The sequence below is a fragment of the Schistocerca americana genome, chromosome X (genome assembly GCF_021461395.2).
Source record: "Schistocerca americana isolate TAMUIC-IGC-003095 chromosome X, iqSchAmer2.1, whole genome shotgun sequence".
Taxonomy (NCBI): Eukaryota; Metazoa; Arthropoda; class Insecta; order Orthoptera; family Acrididae; genus Schistocerca; species Schistocerca americana.
The window spans coordinates 519,677,743-519,700,300 of record NC_060130.1 but is presented as its reverse complement, the minus strand read 5'-3'; the positions used below and the strand labels follow the sequence as shown (position 1 = coordinate 519,700,300).

At 44.4% G+C, this 22,558-nt stretch overlaps 1 protein-coding gene across 1 annotated transcript in view; it reads left to right on the top strand.

The window, feature by feature from the left end:
- Positions 1-22,558, top strand: part of LOC124555003 (elongation of very long chain fatty acids protein-like) — a 227,124-nt gene that overhangs the window by 89,065 nt on the left and 115,501 nt on the right. The window contains exon 2 of the mRNA XM_047128746.1: positions 1,834-1,909. Coding sequence (XP_046984702.1) covers positions 1,846-1,909 — 64 coding nt within the window. The 5' untranslated portion in view covers positions 1,834-1,845. The remainder of the gene's footprint in view (positions 1-1,833; positions 1,910-22,558) is intronic.

Here is a 22,558-nt window from a genome sequence, read left to right as displayed (position 1 = left end):
ATGTGTAATCCTTTAAAAAGATATGCACTAGTAAATAAACGATACTACTAATACTGCTACTACCACAGCATTCTGCTGGATGACAGCTGCGGATATTGACGCAGCAGCAGTAACGAAACAGTTATGGATGCTCCATATGTTGAATTAGAATGCACGTCCTCAGACACCTGATAGGATAATAAAACCATTTCGTGACTGTTACTTACACAACCTTTTTCCACGACCAAATCATCTGAGACGGCAGCAGGTTCACATCTGAATTTGGATAGTAAATGGTGCAGCACTTCATCTAAACCTCCAATTGCTCTGAACTTCCAACTGACAAAACTAGTGTGTGTAACTAGGCAGGTTGTGTAGCGGGTGTTTCTTTCATACTATATTAATGTCCCATTAGCTTAAAACAAAGTACATTATTTTTGGAAAAATCGAAAGGAACAAGTCTGAATTACTTCCCCGTAATTTCAGAGCTCACCATATTTATACGCTTCCTATACAGCAGGTTGCCCTGCAAATGTAAGCTGTAGAAGTAGGTCGTGCCCTAAATGAAGTAGATCTGGTTACCATGGGCGTAGATAAGACTGCGCTTACACAAAATAGCCAGTTTCTTTTACTGGGAGCTCGAGTTTAGTATCTGTTCTGAGAATTGATAGCCTGGCGTTCGTTAAAATTACTTTCACATAACCGCAAGCTGCAGCTATATACCTAAAACTATGCTAGGATAACCTAGAAATGTTTCCACGAGATCTTAAATAGAAATAAAACACAGTTGTGGGGGGGAAACATGTACTGGAACACGTGTAGATATTTTTTTCCTCATTTTAACCAACGAAACTTCAGAACTTGTCCCACCGTGGAGTTAATTTCCTTATTCCTGCGTCACAAAAGTGCCAAGATTCCACGAACACGCCACCGCTTCCAGCCATACAAGCTTATAGCAGCAGCGCTCTTCAAACAAAGCTGTCCATGACTCGGGCAGTTCGCAATGAGTCGCGAACAGCAGTGTGAGAAGTGTAAACAGTCGGCAAAGAGGCTGAAAGACTCCTGCCCATGCACTGGGACGACACTGGTCTGCATTCTAGACTGTATTCCGCAACTCTCAGTCGAATCTTTCTTAGGGTGTATAATCGTGGCGACACCGTACTCATTCCAGGTAAAACGTTGTCAGATACAAAGGAACAATTAAAAATTTAAAGTTGAGTAAATGAAATGATTCTGACTCTTGCTAATTTACGGACTTCACTCTTTTTAAGCTGGCTTGTAGCCTATATAGCCAGTAAGTCAACTGAAGGGAAGCAAACTAAAATTGTTTCAAAGTATAACGCATTGCAAATTAATCAGCGTACTAATGTTTGATGCACACGTAGTGATGATACGTATAAAACCCACACACATTCTTCAGGTGAGACTCGAAGGCACAGGACTCCCACTTCAGTGAACAGTGATGGTTCCTGAGCCCACGGAGTCACCCACATCGTCTTGAGGGAATACGTGTTACAGTCGAGAAGCAAACATAACCATATCAACGTTAGACGTTTGCAGATGAACTCCCCTATTAACATTTCGGCTGCAAGAGTTTTAGCAGTCTGCCAAGAAATGCGGATTTCGCTGCAGACTTTCCCAAACGTCGGTATTTTATCCTCTAACAATTCCAAAGCACATTGATCACAGATGTGAAGTATTCTGCTAAAGTGTTAAGTCTAACTAGATAAGCATAGCTCATGTTTTGTTCAGCTACACTAGCTTTCAGTATTTTTTTTTCTAAAGAAACTTGTTGCATTGCTTGTGCAATGATCTGAAAGCAAAACTTTGACAGAATACTGTATTCTGTTACAGATAACAGGCACCATGACGCTGCAAGTGGTGGCAGACCTCGTGAACTTCTACAGGGACCTGATGGATAACAGGAGCGGTAAGTGTCTCACGTTCAGAATAATCGTCCACATGTAAGCAGTTCGCTTTCATCAGGTCCTAGTTGACAGTGATTAGGACAACCTAATGCTGAACTACTTCACAATTTTCAGTTCCAAATGTCATTACAGTTGACAGCCTATGCGCATTGCCCAGATAGGAGTGAAGGCGTTTCGTGGTAACCCCCAAAATTTTAACCATAGCCAGTCAGTCATTATCACCGACTGCTAGAACTCTTTCCGCCTACATCCTCGCTAACTGAGTCACGGACGTTTCACAACAAACTTGGCCATAAATACTCCGACAAAAAATACTTGACTCAGTTGAGCAGAACAATATAAGCTTCAAATTTCAGTAACTTGATAACTGATCTAATAATTTTCCGAAATGTTTATTAAAACTTGTCTTAATCTTTCTTTCAAGAATTTGAGTTCATTGATTGTTTTTACCGATAGTGAAATTTCTCTGCACTTTAAAATCTGATAAACTCGCCTTTAAAGTTTCTCTTATTAGGCTCCGATTTCGAATATCTGCAGCCACACTCAGATTTTTCAGATCTTTAGTCACTTTCTTAAGTTTTCTGAAATATAAATATAGGCCTTTCTCATTTACGAGCTTCCTGATGGATCGACGTGCAGTGATGAACGCAATGAAAAAGTTAGAGTACTGTTTTCTATCAACACTTTCATCTTCAAAAAATAATTTACCCGTACTACAATGAAGTTAAGATCCCAGTAGTTTCTCCACGGTCTCAGTTTTCCTTATACTGCGAAGCGGCACTCTGGCATAACCGACGTACTAGCTGCCAAACATGCTAAACAGAATGAATATTTCAGCGGCATAGTTAGTGATGAACTTAATACGATACACGCAGCCCTAAGTGTTCTTTCGATTATGCAAAACGAGAATTTCAATGTAAAGAGTTAAGTTTCCATTAGTGGCGATGCATCTTGGAAAATTCCGTTCGGTGACTGGTCTGTGTGTTGAGAGAACAATTGCGGAAACTGCAGTTCTCAGAGCAGTGGACCTGGTTATTTCCTAAGAAATGTTATCAGAGGAAAAAAACTACCTAGGCAGACCATAAAAAGATAAAACATGACGGAAACATTTTACGATGCCCCAACTACATAAAAATGTAAGGTAGTGTGCTTCCGATAATTAAAACCTCAGCAACATTAAAATTCACTAGCAAATGTGAGTAAATTTTGAGAGATCCATATCGTAGAAGCAGATGGAGATGGCAGTGCGCGGGGGTGCCATCTCAGGTTCAAACGCATATAACGTAGGCGACAAGCTTCTGTTCTTTGGGTATCGGGGAAACTGCAACTTTTGTAAAAAAATAAATGGCCTATGGCAAGCATATACGACTTAACATAAAACAAACAGGTATCAAACGAAACATGACACCACGTAAAGGTAAATTTTTGTGATTCTAATAGCATTCGTAGGGCATTAAACGTTCAAATACAAACGAAGGAAAATTAGCGTTAACCGTCCCGTCGTCAACAAATTCATAACAATGGACAGGTCGAAAATGCGGAAGAAGACCGGTGTGTGTCATTCTCGAAGGAAATAGTCGGTTGTCTGAATGACTGACATGGCTTGTGTAAAGGAAGGCTTTGAACTCCGTTTCGCCGGATTGCAATCTAGTGCCTTACACAGTGCACCAGATCGCTCGATCTTTGTCACAGTATTCATACAAGAGCTCAATCGGCCTTACTTCAGATATGAGATATTTCAGTGAAATAGTTGAGAAACAAGCTCAGCAGCCGTCATCGCATTTCTGATAGTGCGAGTCGTTGGTGCTATTGGCGAACATTATTTCCCGTGTGGCATGAATTCAGTGATAAGCAGAGCAACATAAGAGTACACCGAATGGGCCACCGATTTTTCTCTTTCGCACAATTGTGGTGCCGGATGCTTATCATTTAATTGCGGCTAATCAGAGGTCTAGTGTGGGCTGTATTTATTGTATGGGAGCGGAATTTAGTAGAAATGCTAATGTTTCAATGCGGGACCGATTTACGCTGGAAAAAAATGTCTCCGGTTTTCGCCACCCGTTTGCAAGTCTGGCAGTGTACAGCATATCGCAGTCATCTCCGATGCTCACATTGACAAATAGTGTACGGATCGGTTAATAATAAAATCAATGTTATGCCTTTCTCACTTGTTTGACGTTTTCTGTACACGTGCCGTTCCTAATCCATTACACATGGAAACATTTCAGTACCCCTTTCTTGCATTCACAGCGGCAGATTTGCACCTGGGGGCCAAAACTGGAACTAATTTTTTCCGGCGTAAATCGGGTCTGCATTAACGCATTAGAATATCAACTAAGTTTCGCTACCATACGACATTTATAGCCCACACTGGAGCTCTGTGAGTAGTTGTACTTCAATTATAACCGTCTGGTACGTACTTACTGGTAACAAATGCCGACCTAGTAGGATACGCTTCTATCTTGTTTCCGAGAAAGAGCTGCAAACCTATTGGCCTGTTAAATACCACATGAGAACTCCAGCCGTCGAGCAATGTCGCTAACAAAACAGGCTCCATGCCCCAGTTCCTAAAAATAGTCGCCGAGACATTGTACCAAATTTATTCTTGCAAAATGTGGTTTAGATCTAAACACCGATAGCTGCCATAGCTCCCATACTTGACCAGGGTTCCATGTGTGTCATGTTTGATGCGTCAAGTGAACAGAATGGGACTTCCTTCTTCGTGTAGTGAGCAAATGTAATCGCGATCTTTTAGAGAAAGCAAGAGGTCGCACTTCCGCTGCACGTTTCTTCGGGAGAAACGCTGGCGGGTAATTTGAGGAGCTCCAAATCTCAGCAAAGTGTTGACCCAATGAGTTAGAAATTGCGACGGGGTCCACTAATGTATCATGCGCGACAGTGAGCCCAGAGACTGGGGAGAAACTAGGCGCGCCTGATAACCGTCGAATCCGACTCCAAACTTCCGAGGAGGGAGTGAAGGTGTTAAATGAGCTAATAAAGAATTTCCAGCTTGCCTTCTTGCTATCGCGGATGACACGACGGCATCGCGCTCGGAACTGCTTATAGCGGATACAGTTGGCCAAAGTAGGACGGTGTCTGAAAACGAGAAGAGCACGTCGCCGCTCACGTATAGCGTCACGGCATGCCTCGTTCCACCAAGGAACTGGGGGGCGCCGGGGCAATTCGGAGGTGCGTGGTATTGAACGTTCCGCAACTGTAAGAATAATGTCAGTAATGTGTTTGACCTCATCGTCGACGCTGGGAAAGTGACGGTCATCGAATGTCGCTAGAGACGAAGAAAGTATCCAATCGGCTTCGCCAAACTTCCAGCGTCGCGGGCGCATATATGGCAGTTGAGGCTGCAGTCTAAGGACACATGGAAAGTGGTTACTCGAGTGTGTATCATCAAGGGCGAACCATTCGAAGCGCCGAGCTAGCGGAACAGTACCGACCGAAAGGTCCAAATGAGATAAATTTGTCGCGGAGGCAGACAAAAATGTAGGGACCCCAGTGTTGAGGCAAACTAGATCCGCTTAGTGGAAGACGTCTAGCAAGAGTGAGCCACACGACAAGGATGTGGAGATCTCCAAAGCGGGTGGTGGGCATTGAAGTCCCCTACCAGCAAATAGGGGGATGGAAGCTGACCAAGAAGAAAAAGGAGATCAGCTCGTGCCATTGGTGTGGACGATGGAATGTATACAGTACAAGGAGAAAAGGTATATCCAGAAAGGGAAAGACGGACGGCGACAGCTTGGAAGGAAGTGTTTAAGGGGATTGGGTGATAATGGAGAGTATCATGGAGAAGAATCATGAGTCTTCCATAGGCTGGAGTGCCTTCAACAGAGGGGAGATCAAACCGGACAGACTGAAAATGGGGGAGAACAAAGCGGTCATGGGGACGCAGCTTTGTTTCCTGAAGACAGAAGATGACCGGCGAGTAGGATCGTAAGAGGATCGACAATTCATCACGACTGGCTCGAATGCCGTTGATATTCCAGTGGATAATGGACATAGGGTGAACAGAAAATGGAGGAATGTGACCAAGGTTGCTGTCACCTCAACGACTGCTCAGAGCTTGCGACCGACAGCATGGAATGGCATTCAGCCAAAGGCAGAAGATCCTGACCCATAGGTTGTTCAGGAGCAGCTCCTGCCACCAGCAATTGGCCGGTTGATCGGCCGCCAGCAGTGCGCCTCGACGACACAAAAGATGGACGAGGGCGATTTCAGCCAGGTGGTGCTGTGGATGAGACACGCCTTGGCGGAGAAGGAGATGAACTGGGTTTGTTATTAGCCTTCTTGGGAACATGTTGTTTAGATGAAGGAGGAACCGATGGTTGTGAAGTTGGGGTACGTAAAAAATCTTCACGAGTACGCTCTTTTTTGGAAGTCCGGGTGTCTGACTTTTGGGATAGAGAATTAGGAGAACCCGATGAAGGGTGAGCCATAGAGTGGGCAGGCGAAAGTGGTGAGGTTGAACGGGCGATCTTTGCGCTGGCCGATCTGACAACCGTGGCACTAAAGGTGAGGTCGCACGTCTGTGTGGCCGCCTCCTTTGTTGGCTGAGGAGAAGCAAGGACAGTGCTGTATTTTCCTGTCTGAGGCACAGTGGGCTGTCTACTGGCGAATAATTTTCGAGCAGCTAAGGTCGACACCTTTTCCTTCACTCTGATTTCTTGAATGAGCTTTTCGTCTTTAAAAACGGGGCAATCTCGAGAGGAAGCAGCGTGGTCACCCATACAGTTGATGCAACGAGGGGATGGAGGTGGACAATCACCCTCATGGGCATCCTTGCCACACGTAACACATTTGGCCGGATTGGAACAGGACTGGCTGGTGTGACTGAACCGCTGACACCGATAGCAACGCGTAGGGTTTGGGACGTAAGGGCGAATGTAAATTATCTCATAGCCTGCTTTGATTTTCGATGGGAGTTGAACTTTGTCAAATGTCAAGAAGACAGTGTGGGTTGGAATGATGTTTGTGTCAACCCTTTTCATAACTCTATGAACAGCTGTTACGCCCTGGTCAGACAGGTAGTGCTGAATTTCTTCGTCAGACAATCCATGGAGGGAGCGTGTATAAACGACTCCACGTGAGGAATTTAAAGTGCGGTGCGCTTCCACCCGGACAGGGAAGGTGTGGAGCAGTGAAGTATGCAGCAATTTTTGTGCCTGGAGGGCACTGACTGTTTCTAGCAACAAGGTGCCATTCCGTAATCTGGAACAAGACTTTACAGGACCTGCAATTGCGTCGACACCTTTCTGAATTATGAAAGGGTTGACCGTGGAGAAGTCGTGACCTTTGTCAGACCGAGAAACAACAAGGAACTGTGGCAACGATGGAAGAACTGTCTGTGGCTGAGACTCAGTGAACTTACGCTTGTGAGCAGACTTAGTGGAAGATGAGGAAACCATTGTGGAAGAATCCCCATGATTACCGGCGTCTCCGATGGCGCGCTCCTCCCTTGTGGGGGGGCCCCTCTCTGAGGGCACTCCCGCCTTAGGTGATTGTTCACACCTCAGGTCACACCTCCCAACAAACGGACGGAGGGACCAATCGGCACTTTCGGAAGGTATCAGCTCGGGTAATCACCCTTCCCTGGGCCTGGCCGTTACCAGGGGGTACGTATGTGTCCTACCTGTCTACCCGGGGCGGGGAATTACGCGTTACCCCGTCACCGGCTACGCACGAAAATGCGTGGGTCGGCCTTCAGACATGCACATGGAGGAAGAAAGAGAAAGGGAAAAACAAAGAAAGTGAAAGGAAAGAAGAGAGGTCTAAAACGCCACAGCGGAGAAAAGGGTAAAGAGAAGAGGTAAGAGAAAGAGGAGGACAGAGAAGGATGAAGACATACAAGCAGAGAAGGCGAAGAATGCGTTACATTTACGAGCATCCGTCTCCGGACGTAGGCACAAACCATACTCCCAGAGGGGGAGAAAGGGAAGGAAAGAGCCAGAGGTGAGGGGGGGGGGGGGCGAAGATGGGGGATAGGGAAGGATGCGGAAAAGGAAGGTATGCAAATGTAATCGCGATCTTTTAGATAAAGCAAGAGGTCGCACTTCCGCTGCACGTTTCTTCGGGAGAAACGCTGGCGGGTAATTTGAGGAGCTCCAAATCTATAAATCGCGTATGTAAATGTTTGGAGCGTATGGTGAATTGCCGTTTAGCTTGGTGGCTGGAGTCCCGCAGTCCTTTAACACCTGCCCAATGCGGTTTCCGAAAGCATAGTTCTGCAGTTGAACATCTTGTTGCTCTCTCCACTTCTATCATGAACAATTTTCTCCGGAACCGCCAAACAGTAGCAATATTTTTTGATCTAGAGCGAGCATACGATACCTGCTGGAGGACAGGCATCCACCGCACGCTGTGCTCTTGGGGCTTTCGAGGTCGGCTGCCCCTTTTTCTTCTCGATTTTATGGCAGAGCGCACATTTAGAGTGCGGGTGAACACTACTCTCTCCCGTACTTTCTCCCAAGCCACATTTATTTACACTGTTGGCTCGAAAACATCGTTAGGTGTAGGGAGTGCCTATATTGTTGGCGACACCCCAAATCAATTTCGGCTTCCCGACCAGTGTTCGGTTTATAATGCGGAGCTTTACGCTGTTCTCCAGGCTGTCTACTACATCCGCCGCCATCAGCGGATACAGTACGTTATCTGTTCAGATTCTCTCAGCTCTCTCCTCAGTCTCCAAGCTCTTTACCCTGTCCACCCTCTGGTCCACCGGATTCAGGACGGTCTACGATTGCTGTGCCTGGGGGGCGTCTCGGTGGCGTTCCTCTGGCTCCCGGGACACGTTGGTATCTGTGGAAATAAGGCGACCGATATAGCGGCCAAGGCTACAGTCTCTCTTCTTCGGCCAGCTATTCGCACGATTCCCTTCGCCGATCTACGGAGTGTTTTATGTCGTCGTGTTGCTCTTTTATGGCACGCACATTGGTCGACACTTTCCCATAATAAATTGCGGGACGTGAAAGCTCTTCCCTGTGCTTGGACCTCTTCCTGCCGACCGCGTCGTCGGGAGGAGGTAATTTTAACTAGACTCCGGATAGGGCACTGTCTTTTTAGCCATCGACATCTTTTAAGCGGCGATCCTCCCCCACTCTGTCCCCACTGCTCTCATCTGTGGACGGTAAGACACATTTTAATTGAGTGCCCCTATTTTACTCCGTTACGCGCCCGTCTACAGCTGTCGCCTGATACATCGTCAATTTTAGTAGATGACGCGCTCGGCCGATCGCGTTCTCGAGTTTATTAGTGCCAGTGAAATGACGTCAGTCATTTGAAGCGTTTTGTTTTTTTTTTTTTTGTTTTGCGGACAACCAACCCCTTTCTGTAGTGGATTTTTAAGACTTCCTTCTGCTGTTAGTTTCTCCAATTTTTTGAGTTTCGTTCCCATCGCTGCTGGTTTCCATTTTCGGTTTTTACTGTTTCCTAAGTCACGGACTGGGCGCTAATGAGCATAGCAGTTTTGCGCCCTGAAACCAAAACAAAAAAACAAAAAAAAATAATGTAACTGAACGTTGTCCGAGAAAGACAGACCCTTCTTTGAGTCCCGGTCCGGCGTAAAATTTTCGTATGTGAACGCATGAATGCAGCACCTGCTCTGCAGCAGAGCCAAGTTTCATTTCGGAATTGCACAGCCGTGAACTACGGCTGATCCGACCTCTGACGCATATGCTGACTAACTTGTTATGATCCTTCAAGAAAAGAGCGGTCAATTGTTTGCAGGCGCCCTTGGAGTCATGCTAGTCGTCGACGTAGACATTGTGCGAACAAAGATCTACTGAGTAGTTAATATAACCTGTAGATAGCCACACTCTGCAGTTGCTTGTCCCGACCAAAGATGGACAGGAATAACACTTGGCGGTCGTGGATCGGTAACACGTTCACTGTATTAGGGCAGCAGTGTGGTGCATCAAAAGGACGCCGCATATCCGTCAGCAATCGTCTGTTCAACCTCCTATAGAGCTTTTAACTCCTGTATACATTCTCAATACAACAGATTTTCCGCTTCTACCAGTGAAAGTAATTGCAGCATTTCACGTACCCTTTTAGAATATTTAAAGTTCCCAGACAAAATAATACTTACCCCTGAGGAGGCGCCAGTTTTTTTCGTTGACTATCACACATTCTTCCGAAACCCATCATAAAGTGGTGGTTGGGTCGTATGTGAAGGACTACTAAGACGTGTACAAGAGTACGTTTACATGCATGCACAGATAACTTTCCACAACTGGGCAATGTGCCCTCCACGAGAGGCACTAACATGCAGATTGTAGTCAGACTTGCCCTATACTTGCGTCAGCTTGCTTTAATAAACGAACTGTTTTTGATCTGAAACGAAACAAAAATAAACTATTTTCAGACCACTACCTTTCACACGATAGAAGAGAAGAGAGTTTGGTAATAAAAATAAATTTTCGAGACGTGAAAATACAGCCCTCGGAGGTTACGAACATTGGAATCCATTCTGACTGACAGTGTTGTTAGCGGGCGAACTATTTGCACGGCTCTAAAAGGTTCTGTTGCCGCCAGCTATCGTTTTCGCCTTAGAATACATGTCCCAGGGTCGATATAGTGTCACATGTGAACCCTTACATGCTCCGTAGATTTCTTTCCATTAGTTTTTATACATACTTTCCATGTTCCCAATAGCGTCTAGAGCCATTTCGGGCCGGCATGCGTTCACAGTGAAGGCCGTGTGCGTCAGTGCAGTTTATTAGTGTGATAACTTACATTTTACTGTGTGTAAATATCCGTCTATGAACTGCCAGCTCATTGGCAGCGCATTGCAAATGGAGAGTTTCACGGGGAAGAAAGGGAGGTGGCGGTGTGGGGGGCCGCAGCAGAGAGAAAGCCGTGGGAGTATAAACAAAAATATAGTGCAGGGCGTTACAAAAATATGTATCTGATTTCACAATACTATCTTCTACGTGAATAAAATTGAAACTTCGGATAATTTTCAACCGGTTCATAGAACTACAGTTTTTATTTTCAAGGAACCATCCGATTTTAAAAATACATATTTTTTACGTCCATGACATGCAACCTTGGAGTAATTTTTGAAATTGCTTTCAGAATCAGATTTCATTTAGCTTCAACGAATGTTGAATGTGCTCTCAACCGGACGCGCGACAATTATCCAGATGATAGTCAAACTAGTATCATAATTTTGCCAGAATGTTTGGAATTGCTGCATTACCTGATGTTGCTATGCGATTTCATAGTTGTTGGAAAGGTAAGCACGTAGACATCGTATTTCACAATCTATCTCAAAATGGCCTTAGAGGCCAATGATGTAATACGAGATGTTTACGCCCTTCGTAGTAAATTTGTCTTTGAGGCAGTTCATTGTTCAGAAAATCACTTGACATAGTTGCAACTGAATTTCACCTGTTGCAACACAAAGCACAAAACGCCGTTTGTGCTGCATATTGTCTAAAACACGTCCTTACCTAGGGAACGGAAACCTGGAAGAGGGATTGGAATAAACTGAATGAAAATACAGGACTTCAGAGACTGAACGTATCTTTTTCCCGTCGTGGGCTACCTCACAGTAATTTCTGAGATTACTTTCCATAAATAACAGAAATTCATACTTTTTCATGTGGTATATGTGTTTAATTTTCTCAGTTCATCATTTTTGTCTTGAATAACTCACTTGGAATTTTTGTTTTGTTTTGATGCCGATGTGACATTCGTGCCTTGCCTTACCAAATTTTCTTCATTCATCAGTATATTTCAGATGATGAGACTTTTTCGTAGAAAGTATTATTGTAACTTTTCTCCTTCTTTGGCCGGTCGGAGTGGCCGTGCGGTTATAGGCGCTACAGTCTGGAACAGCGTGACCGCTACGGTCGCAGGTTCGAATCCTGCCTCGGACATGGATGTGTGTGATGTCCTTAGGTTAGTTAGGTTTAAGTAGTTCTAGGGGACTGATGACCACAGTAGTTAAGTCCCATAATGCTCAGAGCCATTTTTTTTCTCCTTCTTTTTGATAATCAGCTGATGTGCAAACGGCCAGTTTTACAGCGGAAAGAAGGCAGCAGAAAGATAGGCATATCTACTAAAATCTTTCCTCTCTTTCTGGGAATGAATAACAGTGGATGACAATGAGGAGAGTACAGATGCCCTCTTAGGCTTGAATGAGCGTAACAGGGTGTCCAGTGAGGCAGAAGATTCCCATTATGAATGTAAGAGCATTTCAGACTAAGACGATAAAACATAGAGATAACTTTAATGGCAGGAGAAATTATACAAATACTTCCACGATACAGCAAAGAAAAGGTGTGTTCAACTAAAAAGCACCTTGGGAGATCAGTGGGCGCATAATCAATAACTACAAATATTTATTTTAGATCAGGTAACGCAAATCTTCAGAGCAGCTGTTCCGTGTAACATGCCACTTAAGGTCCAGTGAGAGCAGTGTTTCTCTTACCGTTTTAGAAACGAAAACCCAAACTTTCAGCAATGGTCTCAAAGAAAACAGGGAAAGTAAAATTCCGTAAGAGTTAAATTTGTGAAGAAGGAAAAAAAAATTCTGCAGCAGTTTTTGACGCTGAAATAAGGAACAACAAAATCTGTGGAATGTTCGTGATGTATTCTTTGCATAAGCATTCAAACAGCAAGGAATTTAAGGAGCAACAGCTTAAATTTTTGGTCTCGTGAAGACATACTAACATGAAGGCATGTAAACAGTGCAAAAGGAATCAAACCTGGAGAAGCTGGTTGGCTTCGTGAAGACCGAGAAATAATGGAGTAAAATTAACAGATGAGTCGGAAGAAAGAAATCAGTAATAAAGACAAGAAAAGCACGAACAACGTTGTCAAAGCGAGAGAGTACTGGTTCGCTGATGGACTGAAAGAAGATAAATGAGGTATGCCGAGAGAAAGGTTACGCCGATAACAGGAGAAGCTTTACTCTCCTTTGGCTTTGGATCAGACGCAGATTACTGGGTAGTTGGTCCTATGGCTGAAATATGTTAAGACGTGGAGGAAAGATTAGTACTACACTGAGGTGACAAGTCATGGGATAGCGATTTGCACGTATACAGCTGGCGGTAGTATCGCGTACACAAGGTACAAAAGGCAGTGCAATGGCGAAACTGTTACCTGTACTCAGGTGATTTATGTGGAAAGGTTTCTGTTTCTGGCCGAAGTGGCCGAGCGGTTCTAGGCGCTTCAGTCTGGAACCGCGCGACAGCTACGGTCGCAGGTTCGAATCCTGTCTCGGGCATGGATGTGTGTGATGTCCTCAGGTTAGTTAGGTTTAAGTAGTTCCAAGTCTAGGGGACTGATGACCTCAGAAGTTAAGTCTCATAGTGCTCAGAGCCATTTGAATTAACAGCCTTTGAACGCGGAATTGTACCTGGAGTTAGTCGCATGGGACACGCCATTTCAGTAATCGTTAGGGAATGCAGTATTCAGAAATGTACTGTGTCAAGAGCGTGCCGAGAATACCAAAGTTCAGTTTCATCAACACGGACAACGCAGTGGCCGACGGCCTTCAATCAACGACGTAGAGAAGCGGTGTTTCCGTAGAGTTGTCAGTGCTAACAGACAAGCAAAACTGAGTGAAATAATCGTAGAAACCAATGTGGGACTACAAAGAACGTATCCGTTAGGACAGTGCGGCGAAATTTGGCGTTAATGAGCTATGGCAGCAGAGGAGCGACAATAGTGCCTTTGCTAACAGCGCGAAATCGCCTGCGCTCGAGACCATATCGGTTGGACCCTAGAGTACTGTAAAACCGTGGCCTGATCAGACGAAACCCGATTTCAGTTGGTAAGAGTTGAATTATCAGTTGCCCCGTTTGCCTGTCTTAACACAGCTTAGTGCTATACACCTCCAGTCACCAAATTCCTATGACAGTATTGTCAACCACTCCCTCTACAGACGAATGTCCAATGAGCATCATTTTTCAAACTGAAATGGGATTCATCTGTGAAGTGCACATTTCTACATTACTTTATCACCTAATATCGGTATTCCTGCATCCACAATAAACGTACCGACGTGAGTAGCTTATTTGAGAATGGTATACAATCCAATTACACCGAAGCACCGAGAAACAGTCTGTCGGGAAACTGCAAATCCTGAAGCGTCTGTGAGCTTTGCATACAGTTTTAAGATATCGTTATGTTTCTCAGTACGGATAAGGCCAAATATTTGTCTGCTATGAAATACTCATTCTCGGACAACAATGTGTAGCCTACGACGAATATCTCTTGCGTCATGGAACCATAGGCAAACTTTAAAATTAACTCTCCTGAAACTGCCGACTGTGTCTGATCTCGTTCGATGAGAAAAGATTAACACTGCTGAACAGGTCGCAAATTGTTTTGGTGAACTTGATGAAGCAGTGGCACGAAGTGATTCCACCCTGCTAACAACAAAAGTGCAGTTACGACGGAGACGTTCCTGGGCTACTTTACAGAATCTTGTTACCTTTGAATCGTGTACAGGTATGAATATGAGGGTGCTTCTTTCCTATAACTGTAGAGCTCTCGTATGTCACGGTCATAGATAATTTTTTTAGCGATTACAAAGTTTTTATTTTCGTTTCAAAATTTTTCGGTTCTCTTATGTAATGGCACATACAGAAAATTAACACACAGTCCGCACTGTGTATTCGATAACTACTACTATAAATGAAATCTCACTCCAACTAAACACTGTTTATTGATTGTTACTTTTTGTGCAGTATGTTTTTTATGACAACATAATACCTGTATTATATAACGCTGTTAATGCCTGCATTTACTCTGGTAACTATTTATCGCTCTATGCTACTTAAACTGGACGTATTTATTTAACGCATCAGTGAAGGTGTGTAGGCAGACGAACTGAACTTGAAGGTGCAGTTACCTGCTTCTTCTGCAGCACAGATGTCCACTTATCAACGCAAAAGAAAGTTTCGAAAGAAATATATTGTTGATATCTCAGCAATGAAGCCTCCTGAAATTCCGAGCATACAGTTCTCAATCGATCATAATATAATCCACCGTAATTTCCTACGGATTAGCGTTGTTTCTCGTCTGCGACTTTGCTGTCATGGTATTGCCTTAAGCGTCTCCTGAGTTATCCAAAACGAAATGTTAAGAAATTTCATTCCCTCATGGCGTTTCACTCCTTTAAATGGAGCGCTGTCTTCAGCGTTCTCTTGACCGTCTTTACTCCTGGAGTGTCGCCAATGGCTTCCGTTTTTCTGCCGAGAAGACGGTCTGTATTAACTTCTGGCGCTACAAAGAGTTTCTCCCACCGTCCTTACGACTCGGTCCCGTTGCTCTCCCAATCGTGGAGACAACAAAATTTTTAGGTCTTACGTTTGACAGGAAACTTAGCTGGTCTCCACATGTGTCATATTTGGCTGCCCGTTGTACCCGTTCTTTAAATGTCCTCCGTGTTCTCAGTGGTATGTCGTGGGGAGCGGATCGAACCGTCCTGCTTCGTCTATATCGGTCGATCGTCCGCTCCAAGCTGGATTATGGGAGCTTCGTATACTCCTCTGCACGGCCATCCATCTTACGCCGCCTCAACTCCATACAACATCGGGGTTTAAGACTTGCGATCGGAGCGTTTTATACTAGTCCCGTAGAGAGTCTTCATGCTGACGCTGGCGAATTGCCACTCACCTACCGGCGCGATATACTGCTTTGTCGGTATGCCTGTCGGCTACTGTCCATGCCCGACCACCCGTCTTATCGTTCCTTTTTTGACGACTCTCTCGACCGTCAATACGGGTTGTATGTCTCTGCCCTGCTACCCCCTGGAGTTCGCTTTCGTCGCCTCCTTCAGCACCTTAATTTTTCACTCCCTGGAACCTTTCGAGTGGGCGAGAGCCACACGCCACCTTGGCTCCAGGCTCAGGTCCGCGTTCACCTTGACCTCAGCTCGCTCCCAAAAGAGGTTACCCCCGGTTCGGTCTACCACTCCCGTTTTGTTGAACTTCGTTCAAAGTTCATCAATATGACCTTCATTTATACAGACGGCTCAAAGACCAATGACGGGGTCGGGTGTTCTTTTATTGTCGGGGCACAAAGTTTCAAATACCGGCTTCATGGCCATTGTTCGGTCTTCACAGCTGAGCTCTTTGCCCTCTACCAGGCTGTTCTTTACATCTTCCGCCACCGACATTCTGCTTATGTCATCTGCTCCGATTCCCTGAGCGCCATCCAGAGCCTCAGTGATCCGTATCCGGTTCACCCTTTCGTGCACCGGATCCAACGCTCTCTTCAGCAGCTGGTGGACGTCGGTTCTCCGGTTAGCTTTATGTGGGTCCCTGGCCGTGTCGGTATCCCTGGGAACGAAGCTGCAGATGCTGCGGCCAAGGCTGCGGTCCTCCAGCCTCGGACAGCGTCTTGTTGTGTCCCTTCATCAGACTGTAGCAGGGTCATTTGTCGGCGCATTTTATCGCTGTGGCATGCCGATTGGGCTGCACTTACAGACAACAAGCTTCGGGCCTTGAAACCTCTTCCCGTGGCTTGGACGTCCTCCTCCCGCCCTTCTCGGCGGGAGGAGGTCGTTTTGGCCCGGTTACGCATTGGACACTGCTGGTTCAGCCATCGCCATCTGCTGACGGCTGCGCCGGCGCCGTTCTGCCCATGTGGGCAATTGCTGACGGTCCGCCACATTTTAATGTCCTGTCCGGATTTTAACACACTGCGTCTAGATTTTAACCTTCCATGTACTTTAGATGCCATTTTAGCGGATGACCCACGAGCAGCTGCTCGTGTTCTTCGTTTTATCAATTTGACAAACCTCTCTAAGGACATTTGATGATGCTGTTTTTTAATCCTATGCCTGTCAGTCTGTCTTTTATCGTGTTTTCCCTTTTAGTTGTTGTTTTAAACTTGTGCCTCGCGGTGCATTCTTAACGTAGTCAGGGCGCTAATGACCATTGAAGTTGTGCGCCCTAAAACCACAAAAAAACTCCTTTAAATGTCACTTGGAAGGCACCGTCGCGTCGAGTACAGTAATCTTTCTAAGTAGTCACTATCAAGCACCAAATAAATTACTTATAGTAAATGGTCCATACATTAATTTCTAGAGAGCCCGTCACGGGTTGATATTTACTCGTGAGAGGAAACTTTGTGTTAGGTTGACTACTTTCCACAATTTTTTTCCAAGAAAGTATTGATCGTAAAACAGAATAGCAGCATCTGAAATGTTGCCGCAGAAGAATGCTGAAGCATAGATGAGTAGAGAGAATAATTAATGAAGATTTACTTAAACGAATTGGAGAGATAGGCCATAAATTTCTTATCACTAAAAGAAGAGTTAATAGGACACATCAGGTATGTAACGGAGCTGCTGGTGTGTGGGGGGGGGGGGGGGGGGGGGGAGTGGTAAAATTGTAGAGGGAGACAACGGGTTGCCTCTAGTGAGCTGGTGCAACCGGTTGCACGTTGCCAGTTACACAGAGACGAAGAGCCTGACACGGAATAGACTAGTGTGGGCGATAAACTATCTTCAGAATGAAAACAGTAAGACTTGCAGCGCTTTAGGATAAAAAAATCCTTAACGATGCCTTCACAGAAAAGGAACTAGAGAGATAATTAGTGAAAACAGAGTATTTAGTATTATGGTTTTACGCTCTGTCCACGATGTTATAAGACGTGCAGTATTTTTCAGTTACAACTAAGATGGGTAATGAAATTGCGCTGCATCGTTGAGGCTAATACGGCAGTACTGAAAAACTGTCATGTGATAACCAGAATCAATGAGCCCAGATTTTTCGGATTAGGAAAAGTCGTTCCATTGATTCGTTTTACACCAAAAGCGAAAGGAAGGTGGTCTCCAGTTATCTTAGATACCTAGTTTATTACAGACTGTGCACATTAGCGTAACTGAGAAGGAAGTGGCCGAAAATTACCGTGGCATTGTGTATGCAACTATGCTGAGCATCGAAATGATTTACGGACACCACGGAAAACAAATGAGGATGGCTGCACTGGAACCGAACACTGCTCCTCACCTCAATCTGTGATTTACACAGAGTGAAATGACAGTAAAACTGTAAAAACGCTGCAGAAGTAAGAGCTCGTTACAGTTACAATCTTCTGGAGAATCGTGGACTGAAAAAGTCTAAGTATTTCATGCCGCGAAGGAAGAGAGAGAATTAAGACAAAACTGAAATGAAGACAGGATCGTGCAAGGCTCTGACTACCTTATCTGGCGTAGATTTACTTAGCGCGTCGCGTGTGAGAGACACGTCTTTGTGACGCAATCTTCCTGACACCTTATCTCAGATAACGCAGCCTTCGTGGGTTATGCAATACGGCGCTCGTTGCACTATTCCCGTCTAGCTGGTTTAGCAAACACAGATAAATTTATCGTCGTTTCCTCGCATGTCCTAAAATTATTAGAACCCATCTAAAATATTCAGTAAAGTAAAACAGTTTTTAGTTTTGACGTTTGTCACTAGACATTTTAAGACTATATCGGGCAAGGGGAAAGAAGAATTATCCAAAGACAGTGTTTCTGTAGCTTTCCGCTGGCTTCCACAGAACGAGGTGGCACAGTACTCTAATTTCGAAGAACGGCAGTTCAAAACCACGTCTGCATATCCACATTTAGGTTTTCCGTAGTTTCACTGGATCACATGGCCTATTTCCTTCCACATAAATAGTGAAATGTTGAACAGGTGAGCAAGTACGTCTGACTTTGGTTTTCTCCGGTTGTGTCGGGGCGCTGGTTAATTACTGTATGTTTCTTTCTGGTTATGCCGTCTTTTGGTTCCTGGTTAGCATTGTCCCATCCACTGAGGGTTCAAGTAGCCATGCACAACTGCCTCGCATTTCATCTGTGTCTTGGAAATGACTGTGTTCACCTGTAGAGCTGTCTGCGGTTGTCGAGGAAGCGTTTCTGACAACGCTCACTATCTACCATAACAAGAACCTGTCAACTTAATTGCTGTCTACGACCAGGTGAGAGGTTCCAACAGACACCCTTGGGTCTTCCATTCTCAAAGCACCTAAGGCACTGTGACCTTGAGTACACTGACCCAGCGAGACGGTGCAGTGGTGAAAATATGGGACTCGCATTCGATGACTTTAAAACTGCGTCTGGCTATTCAGGTTTATGTTTATCTCACGTGAGATACGATGAAGCGGGAATCCCTGCATTTACTGAAACAGGCAGAGGACAACTTAATCGTTATACGGCCACCTTCTGAGTCCTGCTCCTTGCATTTCATAAAAATTCAATATTAATTGCAGAGTTCTTTATATTTGGGCAGTTCTTAATTTTTGATTCACACAAACTAAAACTTGAATATTTTAAACGTTCGCTATAGCAAAGTTATGATACATCTACTGTCATTCTGTTCTCTTGCATTCATTACTTCATAAAAAATTCCCGTGGATTGGAAAAAATATATTTGGTGGCTGTCTCATCGCTCTCGAGTTTGAACGTTTTCTGCCGTGTTCAAATACTGACAATGTCTCCTCCGTCGTTTGCCAGCCATTCTTGAGCCATTTGGTCTGGACAGTTTCTTACGGATGTCTGGTTTCATATGACGTTCTCATTTGACGTACGAAGCGATTCACCCAAGCAGTCATTTACTATTCTGCCTGCGTAGAGCATTCCTTTCCATTCTTAGCGGCACTACTGAAAGTATTATAAAGGCGAATACCAAGGGATTACTGGCGTACAGCATCACACAAAAGCTGATTGCTTGACGTATTTGCTGAAAAGAGCGGCGTTTACCGGTTTCAGAATACGCAAATAACACCACGATTCCGCTGTACGAATACGGTTAGGACTTAAAAGGTACTGCAGTAATCTCATCAAAATTGCTTGACAATCTCATGTGCGGGGATGCTAGTCAAGGAGCAGCCGATTCACCCATCTAAAGATAGCACGCACTAAATACAGAATTCTGCAAGCAAAATTATACCTCAGTTTAAATCATCTAAAGGCTTCATTACCTACATACTTACTTTACAGTCCTGTTAACTAACACTGATAAATAATGTTAAATAGTAATCTTCCTGGAAAACTCGGTAATAGACATCAGCGTACTACCGATTTTATTTCGTTTATGTAACTGTTCAGAACGTGGGTAACATTTAACATCGTAATTTAAGAAAAATTATATTGTATGAAATGTACCTATTTTACTACTAGTTACTGCTAAAAAAAATAAAATAAGGAAATGGCTACCAGGATTTTTCTCAGTCAATTCAAAGGCACTCTTCGTACTGCGACGTTAGCTTCGTTACTTACATTTCAAAAGCAAAGTCCTACATCGAAAATTTATGGAAAATTGGTCATCTGTTTTTCCCCAGGCCGTTTTCTCTCTTCAGTTCCCTTCTTTTCCTCTGGTAGAATAACAATTTTACTAACATTATACACACTGATGTAGAATATCTAAATTCCCACAACAGCCTTGCAGAAAGAGTCTCATTAGCAATTAACAACTTAGGCGAAAGGAGAAATCAACATGTCCGAATTTCACAGTGTGTGCGCTACCTATGAGATGTAAATTCGCTGAGTACACAACTTTAATATTTCATTGGGAAGATAAGTGTTCAGTGGTTTTCCCTGCCACTAAGGTAAACAGAAGAAAGTGACTACTTTATTGACGTCTCGGCTGGAATTAGTTTTCCCGTAAAGGCTATTCTACATAGCATCGAAGCAATTAAGAGGCGGGCTGTTAGATTAGTTACCGGTAGGTTCGAACAACTCGCAAGTATTCAGAATACTTCGGGAACTCAAATGGGAATCACTGGAGGGAAGACGAAGTTCTTTCAGGGAAGCACTATTGACAAAATTTAGAGAACCGACATTTGAGACCAACTGCAGAACGATTCTAGTGCCGTCAACATACATGTCGCGTAAGGACCCCGAAGATGAGACTAGTGCTCTTATGGAGGCATATAGACAGGAAAGGAAATAACTAGTAGTGTTGCCACGCACTATACACTGGATTGCGGAGTATCTGTGTAGACTTAGACCATTTGAACGGTGAGCAGCAGCACATTAAGATTCCATATCCGCGGTCTAGGCGTGGCGGTGTCTATAGTCTGCACTATATACCACTTCTGTACAACACGCACTCTGCTTTCTGTTTGTTACAGAGTATTAATGTTATTTGTAACGGACTAACCGCAGTCATTCTTGATATATTTACATCTACAACATCTTAAGTCCTTTAATTTTAAGTCGTTTTGACCTTTAAAACGGTGAGGAGTTTCTCGTAACGGCTCACACACACCTGTAATATACCAGGCGTTACGAGATCGCTGGTATCTGTGTCAATGACTCAGCGTCGGCTGCAGCCTAAGCCCCTGGCAACATACTTAGCCGTCTGTGTATGACGTTATGTACGTAAAACAGCATTAAGCAAGTCGTTAAGGTTCCTGACATCATCGTCTCCCCTGTTTTCCCCCTCCTACCCCTCCCCCTAATATATCTCTCTCTCTCTCTCTCTCTGTCTCTCTCTCTCTCTCTCTCTCTCTCTCTCTCTCTCTCTCTCTCTCTCTCTCTCTCTCTCTCTGGCACTTGGCTGTTTAAGAGAGATTGATCCGCTGTCACAAATCTTCATCCATGAAAATGAAGATATAAAAATTGGTGTCGAATCTTGACTACGCGCACAATTGGTGACTTGCTAATGTACGGGCTAGCTGACACAGAGGCCGTTATCGGCAACCAAAGAACTACCAATTTACAACTGGTGCCAATAACTACTTCGAGGTTCGATGATTAACACCAAATTCATCCACAGATTTTCCTTCATGTTGAACATAGTGTTGCGAAATGGGCTGAATCTCTTTGAAACACCCTGTAGCATCGACAAACCTATGCCCAGGTAATCCCGAAAACGGTTTACATGTTATCGACGTCTAATCCTTTACCAACACCAGTAGAAAAGAGTAAAAGACAAAAGAAAAATGGTGTAAGATGACAGCAAAGAATTTCCATTTAATGTTGTCTAATGCTGTGGGAGCACGCGCGTGGCCTTGGCTTGTTTCTTTCAACAACTTGCTAATGCCCAGAGCAATCTCTCGGATGAGCAACTAATTGGATGCTCACGACCAAGTGGCGTCACCACATGTGCACACCATTCACTGGCTTACGAATTTACACTTCCGTATCTCTTCTGTGTTTAGACCTAGCAAACATAGTGCAAGCACCTTCTGGCACACTGATATAGATTTGAGGCGTCAGAACGGGACGTGAAAGTGGGTACTGGGCGGATAGGATGCACCAACTCCCAAGTTGCGTACACGTTAATTTGTACCTAGTACACGGGGTCGTGTGTAGTGTTAATAGCACTAAACTGAAGTCATTAGAACTCACTAAAAACAGGGCTATGCTGGAACACTCTTCTACGGGGTTGACACTCAACACTGGCAATAACTACCCACACGCAATAAGGCGTATTTTAATGCGTGTATCGCCATGTGTATATCTCCGGATTTTGATGCAGCCAGTAACTTCCATAGCGTATGGGGAGAGAAGACAAACTATTATGCCCTTTAAGGCCACAACAGAAGTCTTCTGAGGATCCGCTGAATCTCCAGTATGTCTTTAAGTGACTGGATATAATCTACTGATCTGACACCTTTTTCCTCGAGTAGTTGATCGACTTTGGCTATCAGTGTGAAAAGCTAAGGAAAGAAAGCTGTATTATGGTCTG